The sequence below is a fragment of the Medicago sativa genome, chromosome 8 (assembly GCF_051527215.1).
Source record: "Medicago sativa cultivar Bolivia chromosome 8, Bolivia_mono, whole genome shotgun sequence".
NCBI lineage: Eukaryota > Viridiplantae > Streptophyta > Magnoliopsida > Fabales > Fabaceae > Medicago > Medicago sativa.
Genome location: NC_140756.1, coordinates 86,814,610 through 86,827,516, shown reverse-complemented (window position 1 = coordinate 86,827,516; position 12,907 = coordinate 86,814,610). Strand labels below are relative to the sequence as shown.

At 33.5% G+C, this 12,907-nt stretch overlaps 2 protein-coding genes across 5 annotated transcripts; both read left to right on the top strand.

Annotated features, from left to right (window-relative positions):
- The first annotated feature begins 214 nt into the window (after positions 1 to 214).
- Positions 215 to 5,642, top strand: SFR2 (Glycosyl hydrolase superfamily protein). 3 transcript variants are annotated; one of them, XR_015021382.1, is made up of 11 exons: positions 215 to 551; positions 1,132 to 1,462; positions 2,202 to 2,340; positions 2,537 to 2,703; positions 2,945 to 3,166; positions 3,355 to 3,523; positions 3,604 to 3,837; positions 3,929 to 4,078; positions 4,164 to 4,293; positions 4,588 to 4,835; positions 5,022 to 5,642. XR_015021382.1 is itself a non-coding variant. In XM_085732325.1 (10 exons), exons 1-10 carry the CDS (start codon positions 380 to 382, stop codon positions 5,198 to 5,200), a joined length of 1,893 nt encoding a protein of 630 aa, XP_085588451.1. In that variant the 5' UTR covers positions 215 to 379; the 3' UTR covers positions 5,201 to 5,642. The 3 variants fall into 3 exon arrangements, 1 of the variants encoding a protein (XP_085588451.1); XR_015021381.1 differs by having other exon boundaries at positions 4,582 to 4,835; XM_085732325.1 differs by lacking the exon at positions 4,588 to 4,835.
- Positions 5,643 to 6,372: 730 nt separating this feature from the next.
- Positions 6,373 to 11,649, top strand: LOC146902760 (serine carboxypeptidase-like 33). Of its 2 annotated transcripts, none has more exons than XR_015021383.1 (10): positions 6,373 to 6,677; positions 6,795 to 6,902; positions 7,074 to 7,169; positions 7,268 to 7,360; positions 7,732 to 7,820; positions 8,441 to 8,710; positions 8,880 to 9,040; positions 9,196 to 9,221; positions 10,670 to 10,775; positions 11,365 to 11,649. XR_015021383.1 is itself a non-coding variant. In XM_085732328.1 (10 exons), the coding sequence occupies exons 1-10, from the start codon at positions 6,404 to 6,406 to the stop codon at positions 11,512 to 11,514; spliced, it is 1,443 nt and encodes a 480-aa protein (XP_085588454.1). In that variant the 5' UTR covers positions 6,373 to 6,403; the 3' UTR covers positions 11,515 to 11,649. The 2 variants fall into 2 exon arrangements, 1 of the variants encoding a protein (XP_085588454.1); XM_085732328.1 differs by having other exon boundaries at positions 9,126 to 9,221.
- The last annotated feature ends 1,258 nt before the right edge of the window (positions 11,650 to 12,907 follow it).

Sequence of the window (12,907 nt, the reverse complement as noted above, 5' to 3'; positions counted from 1 at the left end):
TTAAATATGAAATTTTTATAAATTTTATTTACATAATTAAATACTATAAAAGATGTGCATTGAAGTTAGCAAATCACTTTAGGAGGGAGGAAGAATAGAAATCACTTTAAAGTGACCAAGTGAGACATACAATTTAAAGAGAGTAAAAAAATAGTAGTACTAAAAAAATATCTAGAAATGAATGAAAAGGAGGGAAAGTGAAATAACAGAAGAGAACACATGGATAGATAGAGTTTTAGATTCTCATCATCTCATCTCAGAACAGTGGAGATTACGTGCACTCTAACCGTTCTTCTCTTTCTCCTCTTCTTCGTAGTTTCCAGAACTTAACGGTATGAGTATTGTGATAGAGAGCGCGTAAGACCCACTCGCCACTACCATGACGATAGTTTCACTCTTCCTAACTGCCACTAAACTCGCCGGAGCTTTAGTCACTCTCACTGTCGCCGCCAATGCATTTTCCTTCTCTCGTTTTCGCAACAAAAATCTTCGCCGTTTCACTTCCCCTATCGATGAATCCTCCGATACTCTCGCCGATTTCAACATTACCGGTAATAATCTCTATTATGATTCATTAATTGGTTTGCAAATTGCAATTAACTTCAGTTATGTTATTTCTTTGCAAACATGCATGCATGCTTGACGATGTCATTAATAAAATAGATTAAGGCTCTCTTTGGATACACCACTTAATTAAGTGTTCATTAGCATAAACGCTTATCATATAATGTCATCTTTGGATAAATAACTTAATTTGCAACTTTCATCATAAGAAGCGCTTATGGATAAGCTATTTATATAACACTTAAGATAAAATTAAGTCTGTGTTTATGTATAATAAATAAGCTGTCAAAATAACTTGAAAACAAGTTATGAACATGTCATAAGTTGTTTTCATAAGTTCTTTCAGAGTCTCACAAGTGCTTATACAAGGAAATAGCCTCAAATAAGTCAATCCAAACATGTCGTAAGTGTTTATGTATTAACGATCTTTGAGAGCTTATGGAAATAAGCCGAAAACATGTCCATATGTTGTTTCCATAAGTTCTTCCAGAGTTTCACAAATGCTTATGTGAGTATATAAGTTCGATTGAGACAATCCAAACATGGCTTATTTGTTTGTTTTTGCAGAAGAAGAAAATGGGTTTTTCTTTGGTCTAGCGACAGCACCGGCACATGTTGAGGACAGGCTTGATGATGCTTGGATTCAGTTTGCTGAACAAGAGAGTGTTGCCGGTGCTGAGCAGAAAGTAGATGCTTTGATGGGCTCTGCCACTGCTGATGGTGAGTCTCAACAAGCCATATCATCTGCACAACGAGGGCTTAAGGGTAACAAGAAGTCTCTTAAGGTAGCTATGGAGGCCATGATCAGAGGATTTGAGAAATACATGGAAGTAGATGGACAGGAAGGAGAAGAAGAACACATTCCTAATGTAACTGCTTGGCATAATGTTCCACATCCGTAAGCTCTCACTTGCTTTGTTTTTTAATGTCATTTGCCGTCAACATTGGATTTTGAAGTGAAAGGGATGGTGGGTTTTCATTGTAAGCTAATATTGTTGTCAAGGATTGCATTGCATTTCTGTATATTTCTTTGTATGCCAAGACTTTACAGAAGATTCTAGCCATACAAGATATGGTAGTTACAAATAAATGGTATCCTAATACAATCAATCAGAATCAATAAATTTGTAACAAATCAAGGCTGAAGATATTGTAACATCCCCCCTTAAACTCAAGTCACTGTGGAGTAAACCAACTTGATTATGGAAACCAAAGTCTACAAATGTTTAGGTGTATGAGGATGCCTATAGAGAGAAGGCAATGGACACCATAAGTGATATGTTGTTGAATAAAGCGATTGCCAATTTATTTATGCCTGATAGATACACTCATGGAAGATATCATCGTATTTGAATTGCACTTTGGCTATCGCAATGAAGCTTAGTATGAGAAGACTAGGAAAATCACAGTTAAACAAGTACCTAGCATATCCAAAATATTTAATGATATCTTGTATGAATTCTTCCAATAATTCCTTATTTAAATTTTTTTTGATAAAAATTATATAGCTTTCTTAAACTGAAAATGGAAAAGTTACTCTTCGTCATAGGTTACCGCGTCCTCTGTGTGTGTCTGTGTGTGTGTTAAATTGTAATATTGTTGCTTAGTAGAATTTAAAATTAATGCCTGATTTTCAGGGAGGAGAGATTAAGGTTTTGGTCTGATCCTGATACAGAACTAAAATTGGCCAAGGATACTGGTGTTACTGTTTTTCGTATGGGAATTGACTGGTCAAGAGTCATGCCTCATGAGCCAGTAAACAGCCTTAAAGAATCTGTAAGTCAAATTCTGACCTTTCTGTATGATGATTAGTTATCGTGGTACTCATAGTTTAGCATATATTAGTGGATGGAGCTCATGGATACGTTTCTCAATTTCCAAAGTTTTATCTCAAACTTTACTGACCATTGACCAATGCATCTGGCAAAAGAGATTTACTTATGTAAGCAATTCACTTGGCGTTCTTTCTTAGGTCAACTATGCTGCATTGGAGCGCTATAAGTGGATTATCAATAGGGTTCGATCATATGGAATGAAGGTGATGCTCACTCTTTTTCATCACTCACTTCCACCCTGGGCCGGTGATTATGGAGGTTGGAAGCTGGAAAAGACAGTGGATTATTTCATGGATTTTACCAGGTAGTTTTTCCTTTAGTGGCATTTGTTTGTATGCCATCGAACTCTGCCTGCTGAGGATGACTCAATTTTCATCTCAGACTGACTGCTAGTCTGTACTAGTTTTATCGAGTCGACTAATCCCATGTAGCATATTTGCGAATCTCTCTTGAAACTGGTATCATCATGTTATCTAGTTTTATGGAGTTACTGATCTAATGTAGCATGTTTGTGATTTCTCTCACATGTTTCTCAATCAATGCAGGCTTGTTGTTGACAGTGTATCAGATTTAGTAGACTATTGGGTAACATTTAACGAGCCCCATGTCTTCTGTATGCTTACTTACTGTTCTGGAACCTGGCCTGGTGGACATCCTGATATGCTAGAGGCTGCTACTTCCGCACTTCCTACAGGTGTTTTCCAGCAGGCCATGCATTGGATATCTGTTGCACACTCAAAGGCATATGATTACATCCACGAACTCAGGTGAATATGTGTCAGAGGTTTCAGAATTTATGGCAAGTTTCAGCCATATCATTCTAGTTCAACTAGATTTTTTCCGCCTTCCCACCCTTTCTCATTTAGCAGTCTGAACATTTGAAGCTGACTGCACTACTTGGTTACTTTTCTAATTTTACAATTGCACTTCTCTGAACAATATTAACATTTTGCAGTAACTCATCAAATCAAATAGTTGGTGTCGCACATCATGTGTCGTTTATGCGACCCTATGGTCTGTTTGATATTGCTGCCGTTTCACTGGCTAATTCATTGAGTCTCTTCCCATTCATCGATGAAATATCCAAAAAGATGGACTTTATAGGCGTTAACTATTACGGCCAGGTTTGATTTTTCGATCCTAACAATGCATTCTGTACGATACCAGACATGTACTCACGCGACGATTCTAACATGTACATCAGGAAGCGATTTCGGGTGCTGGCCTGAAGCTTGTGGAAAATGATGAGTACAGTGAATCTGGACGTGGAGTATATCCTGATGGCTTATATCGCATGTTACTTCAGTTCCATGAAAGATACAAGCATCTAAATGTCCCTTTCATTATTGCTGAAAATGGAATTGCAGATGAGACTGATTTGATCCGCCGACCATATCTCTTGGAGCATTTACTTGCTGTTTATGCAGCTATGATCGAGGTTTTGACTCTAGAATTTTCAGTTTTCAAAATTGAATTGCTCTTTCATAAACACTAATTGCAGCTTATACCTTCTTGTAACTGTTCTACAGGGTGTGCCTGTGCTTGGTTACCTCTTCTGGACTATTTCTGATAACTGGGAGTGGGCTGATGGATATGGTCCCAAGTTTGGACTTGTCGCAGTTGACCGAGCAAATAATCTTGCACGGATTCCTCGCCCTTCTTACCATCTGTTTTCTAAAGTTTGTATTTGCTGTCTTCATTTGTTTCTCTATAATATTTCCTTTGTAATTTTGGGTGACATTTTTAATGGCCTCTTGATTGCAGGTTGTAAGTACCGGTAAAGTTACACGCGATGATCGTGATAACGCTTGGAATGAACTTCAAAGAGCCGCTAAAGAGAAGAAGACAAGACCATTTTATCGGGCTGTGGACAAAAATGGTTTAATGTTAGCAGGTAATAATGATATACTCTTTTTTTTGAGAATTCAGACAAAAATGCGTTTCTATTGATTTGTGGGGAGTAACTTAGTTATCCTCTATGCTTGATATGAGCATAAAGCTTTAAATATTGCTCTTACTGTCGATAGAATTAATGCTTTAGCTACCATATGCCAACATATTACTAGATAAACCGATAGTTACTACCTTTGACAGCAGTTGCATAATGAGCTTTGTTTTAGTCAAGACCGAACCAATTATAAATAGAATGGATTATTAACTACACCAACCTTAATTTTATAAGTTGCAGGTAAGGTTCAGGGCAATTAGAATAAGAAGTCAGAGAGTGCACAACTAATACAGGCTTGATTGTTTGGAGATGAACTTTGAAAATCAACTGTTGCATAAAATTGTGAAAACTGAACGTGCTTTGCTTTAGAAGCAAAATAGTATTCTGTCCACCAAATTTGTCTTAGCGCAGGTTTGGTACTGCGTTACGAGGGCAGTGAACATGTTGTGCTGTGGATCAACTCTTGAACACATAACTTCCAAAGAATGGTGCGAAACTGAATTTTCTGTTTAACAAACTCCCACTTAGCTAACAAAATTAGAATATTGCTCTAGCTTTTACAGGACTTACCAAACAAACTCCAATAGGCAAATTGAACATGAATACTATATTTTTCTTATGGTGGTTATATATATGAATAAATGCATGACAAGTCTCCTGGCTTGTGGTGACAGGTGGACTTGATGAACCCATACAGCGGCCTTATATAGAAAGAGATTGGCGGTTTGGTCATTATGAGATGGATGACCTCCAGGATTACTTAAGCCAATTCTCAAGATTCATTATTCAACGATTCTCCCTAAAAAGGAAAAAGAAATCTCAAAAGGAGCAATTAGTTCTGCACCCGCTTTGATCTTAGCCATTGATAACTTATCAAATCTCATCGATCCTCTTACTACTCAAAGTAATACATATACATGCTTCAAAGTGCGCAGCCAAATGACTCAGCGTTCTAGTATATGCTACCCTCACAAGAATGATCAACTCGATGGAATTTTACATATGGATCTTCAGCACAGGATTTAGGTGCAGTCCGCTACAGAGATTCATTCTGGAGATTTTTTTGCTTATTGAAAATGGAAGAGAATTGCATTCGGGACTGCATTATATATCAAGGTTGTGCAGTTTGTCTTCCAGCTTTGCTGCATTGTTCAGATATATTATTATATTGTATAATGAAGATGAGTCATAGTAATTTTCAAGATGCTTTTAGTTGTCTATTACTCTATTCATCTGCTATGTTCGCGTTCATGCCTGTATTAATGATATGCCAAAAGGACTGTTACTTGTTTCAAGGTGTATAGTTCCAATTAACAGCAATACTTATATTAAAAATGTAACTGTGAATTAAAATAGATTTTCCAGTGAGTCCGAATTGAAGATGGAAAGCTATTACTTCAGTTAAAAATAAACTTCCTTTGAACAGAGAAATGCTTGAACAAACAAACAAACTCATTATCTTTTTGCATTAAATAATTATACAAATTTTTATGTCACCTAGTAATGTGTTTCTTTTCTTATTGGTGTTAGTGTATTATAATTTCTACACATTACCCAACTCCAATATTTACCTCCTAATTGAAAATTTTGTCCTTTATGGATGAATTCAGTAAGAAACAAAAGTGAATAATTCAAGAGGTACAAGTGGATTTTAATTTGTAAATAAATATAGATAAGGGACTACCATAACCCATTGAGTGATAGAAAGACTGATGTCTACTGCAATAAAGAAAAGTGACATGCACAGTGCTAATGCACTACACCATCTGTGGTGACTATGGTGGTCCAACAAGCTGTCTTACCTGATCTGATGGGATAAAGCTTTTGTGTGATGATTGGGTAAGGCACACTCCAACAAAGTGTACATTTTTATTTGTTAACAACTTTGCTTACTGCATTTTTTAATGTATAGTCTGAAATGATTTTGGTGGTAAAACTCATTTTCTGACATGAGAAAATCCCAAGTGATCTCACCCACCCACTTATTAGCACTATAAAAGTCGTCAATACATTTACATAGGCTTTGGATCCAAATTATTTCATTTTAGTTAGAGAAATGACCGTTTTTCTGTCTGTCCTCCAATTCCTATGTTTCTTTCTTTTAACTATTACTACTTACTCATTGTTCATTGAAGCATCTGAAATAAATGTTGAAAGCTATGAATATGATAGAATAATTTATCTACCAGGACAACCTTCAACACCACCAATTTCACACTTTTCAGGTTACATCACTGTCAATGAAGAACATGGGAGGGCTCTTTTCTATTGGTTCTTTGAAGCTCAGTCTGAACCCTCCAATAAACCTCTCCTTCTCTGGCTCAATGGAGGTCTTTCATCATTTCATTTTTGTAACTAATTATTATTTCTATGTATGGTTATAGAGTTCTAGTCATTTTTATTTAGTGATGCTACTTTTCATTTTTGTCATTTTGCCTTTGAGTCAGGACCTGGATGCTCCTCAATTGGAGGTGGTGCTGTTGTTGAGATAGGACCTCTTTTAGTCAACAAAAATGGTGAAGGACTAAAATTCAACCCATACTCTTGGAATCAAGGTTTATATATTTTTTTTTCATCTTTGGACAATGAAGTATATAATATATGTTTGTTTGATATATTTGACTATCTAAGTTTGTATACTATTATTGATGTGCCAATAAATGTTGTAAACATAACAAGAAGAATAATCCTAATTTGCTTTATTGTAATTTTTTCAACCTATGCAGAAGCAAATCTGTTATTTGTGGAGTCACCCATTGGAGTTGGTTTTTCATACACCAACACTTCTTCTGATCTAACTATTTTAGAGGATCATTTTGTGGGTGAGTTTCCATAGTAGTATAAGATAAGATCATCTAATCTAATTGTGTTGATTTTGGTAAAGTCACCACCATATTTAATTACAAACTACTTGAACCAGCTGAGGATGCCTACAATTTCTTGGTGAATTGGCTACAAAGATTTCCACAGTTTAAATCCAGGGACTTTTTCATAGCAGGAGAAAGCTATGCTGGTTAGTGTTTATATTTGGGTTAAATATTGTTGTAGTCTCTAATAGAAAATATAATTTTTTATTTTATTTTAGTGCATATAACTGATTTAGTTAAACTTAGCTAGTCCTCACTATTTCATAAAAATCAATATTTTTAGTTCATATATCTTTTATAATAACAGTGCTTTTTGTCCTTTGTCGTGACCGCAAACACTCGATTTTATAAAAGGTAAAAACTAGAAATGGTCAAAAAAATTATAGGGACCAAACTTGTAAGATCTCAAATTTTATACACTAAAAGCATATTTAATTTTTATTTTAACCTTTTAGTTATAAGTATTTTGAATAAACATATATTGTATAACCAAATTTTCATTACCACTATTTTTCAGGTCACTATATCCCTCAGCTTGCAGAGTTAATCTTTGACAGAAACAAAGATAGAAGCAAAAATCCCTTTATTAATCTTAAAGGTTTTATTGTAAGTACATCGTGCTTAACCAAAAAAGAACGAATAATTAAGGAGAATAAGGGCATGTTCTGCCATATGCAGCGAAAGAGTTTTTCCGAACACTCTTATGAAGCCTTCAATATAAGTAAATGTGGCAAAGCAGTTTTAATAATTTAATCCCGAAATTCACGGCAATCAAGATGGTGGTGGTGTTATGTACCTAAAATACACTGTTCATGAAGCCTTGTGAATTTTTTTTTGGCTATATGTAGCATTATCTTTTTTCAATTTTTAAATTACTTTTTTTTTTTATATAAAAAATAAACTATTGAGAGTTTTCATCTATTTGTACTTTTACAAAAAATTGAAAATTTTAAAAAAGACTAAAACTTACTTCAAATGAGAAACTCTTTTGTCTAGCTTTCCCTATAAATGATTGTGATAGACGACATTGTTAAAAAAATGATTTTATTATGACAACCAAAGACAAAATTGCTTCTTCTTTTATTCAACATCTCCAAAAAACAATTTATAAAATATTGAATGTAAAAGTCACATTATTTTTATAATATTTAGCAAACAACGATAAACATCATGCACCTCTAAATGATTTCATTGCCTAAATGAACTATTCATCTATATATTTTCAGGTAGGGAATCCAGAAACTGATGATTACTATGATTATAAAGGCATTGTAGAATATGCATGGAGTCATGCAGTAATATCAGATGAGCAATATGACAAAGCAAAACAAGTTTGTGATTTTAAACAATTTCGATGGTCTAATGAGTGCTTTCAGGCCATGGACCAACTCTTCCATGATTATTCAGAAATTGACATATTCAACATTTATGCCCCCGCATGTCGTTTAAATAGTACATCCACAGAAACGAAAAATGGCCCTGAATCACTTACAAAGGTAAATATATTAAATTTAATGTCACAAATCTATAGCTTCTAAATGATAGAGCTGTGCTAATTTTGACAGACAACAAATTAGAGGGTTAATGCAGTTGCCAGTTTGAATATAGATCAATTAATCATGCTCAAAAAGTAGTTTAAGTTTAGGGAAAATTTGGTTCTTGCAGGTGAAAAATGGTTATAGAATGAAGAGGATGAGAACTTTTGGGGGCTACGACCCTTGTTATTCCACATATGCAGAAGAATTTTTCAATAGGGTAGATGTTCAGTTATCTATTCATGCAAACAATAAAAGAGGAAACAGTAAAATAGAATGGAAGGGTTGCAAGTAAGCACTACAATTTGATGGATCCCTTAATTGATCATTTTATCCTATAGAATATTGAATATTAATTTTCACCTGTGTTTTTCAGTATTTCCATATTCAATACTTACGACATCTCTGTTTTTTCGGTCCTACCCATCTACACTAAACTCATCAAGGGTGGCCTTAAGATATGGATTTACAGGTATCTCTTGGTTCCACTCTCTCAACTTTACTTTTAAATGAATGCCATTTTATAAAAATAAAATAAAATCGATTGTCGTTTGGTGTTTTAAAGTTAAGATTAATTTATTTTAACTTTATCCTCAATATAGTATTGCGTACATTACTTTTAACAGCAGTGCTATATCTCGCAATTTATATCATAGTGAAATCGTCCCGACGTATTTACCACGTTAGATGCTTGTTTGGCGGAAAAAACGGACGGTGGGATTGAAAAGGAAGTTTCTGCAAAAGGACAAATACAACCGCTCGGGATGATATCGCGTGAAATGGTTTCGCAAGAACAAACATTTCTCTACTTTTAATTCATTATTATACCGATCACTACGAAATTTTTGACAATGATTAACAACACTCCTAAAGTTAACAAGGATATTTTGTAAACTTGGTAAAAAAAAAAAAAGAGAGGATAATTTTGTAACACTATACACTCATTTATTTACTACGAAATTTTGTAAATCTTGACACTAAAGTGACACTCATCCTAAACACCTTTTTAATAATATAAACGTTTGTTACAGCGTAAACTTATTATAAATTGCCATGTCATTAAAAGTTGTTCATAATATGATTTTTTTTATAAATCATAATATGATTTCCAATGAAAACATATCTACATGCGTACAACAAATATAAACTAAAAAAAAGAAGCACTACATAGCCATCAGACAAGTATTGTGCAAATTAGAAAAGTGCTACTATCACTCTATTATTATAAAAAAAAAAAAAAAATATTGTGAGTGTCATCATTATATGGATCCCAATTATGGACCCGAAATGTATTTTTTAAACAAAGTGTAAATGCCATACATGACTTTATGGTTACATACTTTTTAATTTTTTTTGGTAGTGTGCATACTTTTTAATTTAATAGATGTGGTTGCTCCATAGAATTGTTTGCTTTCCTTGAAAGGGGTCCTTCACTCTTTGATTGTTCCATCTTTTTGTTTCTTTGTACTTTGGTCTTGAAATTTTGTGGCTATATTCCTGGAGTGCTTTCTTTTGATCTATGCTCGGCACCCCTTTTGTTTTGATCGAGTAGAGTTCTAACTTCTAATACAATTTTGTCTTTCCAAAATAAACTTTTTGATTGATGTGTGAAGCCTTGTTATTAAATTAAATTGAATTAATAAAATGTAACCCTCTACTATGTCCGTCCGTGTATTATTTTATGTCATTTTACAATATCAATGCACCATTTGTATATATTCTTCCTATCATACTATTTATTATTTATTACTCTCACTTCTTTCAGTTATTTTAGTATATCTTTCTCATGTTATTAACAAGTGATAATTTTGTAAAATCATTCATAATTTCTTGTTTCAATACAAAATTAATTATGTAAAAATTTCAAAACTACTTATATGATGTATAACTGTATAAGTTTGTAATTTATTTTATGTATAGTGGAGATGCAGATGGCAGATTACCCGTGATAGGGACACGATATTGTGTTGAGGCTTTAGGATTACCTCTTAAGTCTTCTTGGAAGCTTTGGTACCATCATAATCAGGTCCACTAATTCACTTTTACGTTCTAGTTTTTTTTTTTCCCTTCATTTTTTTTTTTAAAAAAAAGAAAATTACAAGAAAGATAAGCGAGTAACAAGTTGTGCTAGCTCCTAATCCTTATTTTTTAATTTATTGTTCTAGCTTGAATTACTTTTCAATTTAATATTAGAAATTTTTTTCACAAAAGAAATCTAACTCATTTCCTGAAAAATTTAACATGAGAGACGATAGAGTTGTTAAAAACAGAAAACAAAATAGTCGTGCAAGACAATATAATCGAACCTAAAGTTGTTGAAATCCCAACTCCAAAGTTTACATGCTGCATAATTTTTTTTTTTTTTTTCACTTCATTGCTTCCAAGTTTGAATAAACCAGAGACTTCTCCAAGCACTACCATCATGTTGAATCCACAATGTCTTAGAAATTCTTAATTAAAATGAATTTAAATTTCTTATGCATGAAAAAAAATTAGTTTGACGTTTTTTTGTAACAAGTATAAGTTTGAGAGTTTATGGAGAAGTTAAATATATAACACCCTCATATGTTATGTTAGAGAATGAGGAAAACAATGGAAATGAAAATGCAATGCAGGTTGGAGGAAGGATAGTGGAGTATGAAGGATTGACATATGTGACAGTGAGAGGAGCTGGTCACTTGGTGCCTCTCAACAAACCAACTGAGGCTCTCTCTCTTATTCATTCTTTCCTAACTGGAGATCATCTCCCTACTATACGTCCATGATCATCATGAATGAATTCTGCATTTTTAGACTCATCACTTAACAATTTATTAAATCATATGAATATATAATATGAATGTAACCCTGATTTGCTGGTGTATCAATGTTCAATAAATGAAAAAGCAATGTCAAAATCAGCTGATTTGTGTATATATCCATGAAATCTGCATGTTCGTGTCTTAATGAAAAGCATTACGTATTCTTTGTAAAAAAAAGCATTACATATACTACGTACTCAAAATAATCAAGAAACCAAACAATTGAATTCAAGTGGTTAATGAGCTTCACCAAATGACGAATTAAGTTTGATTCATATGTGAAACAATTCTTGATCAGATTTTATTTACTTCCTCGCCGAACTTCTTGTAGTTGACAAATTATTGAACTATTCATTTATTTTACGCGCGTGTACTTGTTAAGTATCCACCATGTATGTACATGGTAGATTTTTTACACGGATACGCTTTATTTTTGTCATCCTAGTCGTCCTAATTTATTTTACTTAGATTAGATTATGCGCTGGAAAGTTTATTAGAACCAAAACTATAACATATGCTCCAGTATTAATAGTGAAGGAAGGCGAGAGGTACGACTTACCATACAAGCTATTTTGTATATTTGAGAGCTGAGATAAAGACAATGTATATTTGAGGACTCTAAGCTGGTAATGGATAGTTTCAATAATCAAGTACTCTTTTATAGTTTGGTTTCATTATTCAGGATAGTACTTTCTCTTTATCTTACACGAATGTAGTGATTGAATTCAATAATCAAGTACTCTTTTATAGTTTGGTTTCATTGCTGTCCAAACTTGGTGATTGAATTCTCTAGAAGACACACACAAATGTAGTGACCCATAAGGGCGGCTAAATTCATGTTTAATCATCAAGTTTTTTATGTTATGTCTTCTTGTATTCTTCATGCATGTAATTGAAAATGATATAAGTTTGCTTTCTTAAAAAAAAAAAAACGTGTCCATAATTAAAAGGACATAAGATTAGAAACGAATGAACTTATGATGAAAAATATTGTTAACTAGTTTTTGCAACATTTTATCAAATGTAGTATATAGAAAACCTTTTATATACTAAACCGATACTTGTTTTGGAAGGGAGGGAATATCTTAATATATATAAATGTTAGACAGTCTGACCTAACCCTAATCCCGCCCTTTTTGGCGGGTCTGAATATTTTTTAGTAGGGAATATCTTAATCTTAATATATATAAATGTTAGACAGTCTGACCTAACCCTAATCCCGTCCTTTTTGGCGGGTCTGAATATTTTTTATGAAAAAAAAATGGTTTTTCAAGGATTCGAACCGGGTACCTCTTGGCTACACTTTACAACTCTCCCCACTAAGTCACTTCCTTTTTGATTGAAATATTGTTGCTTC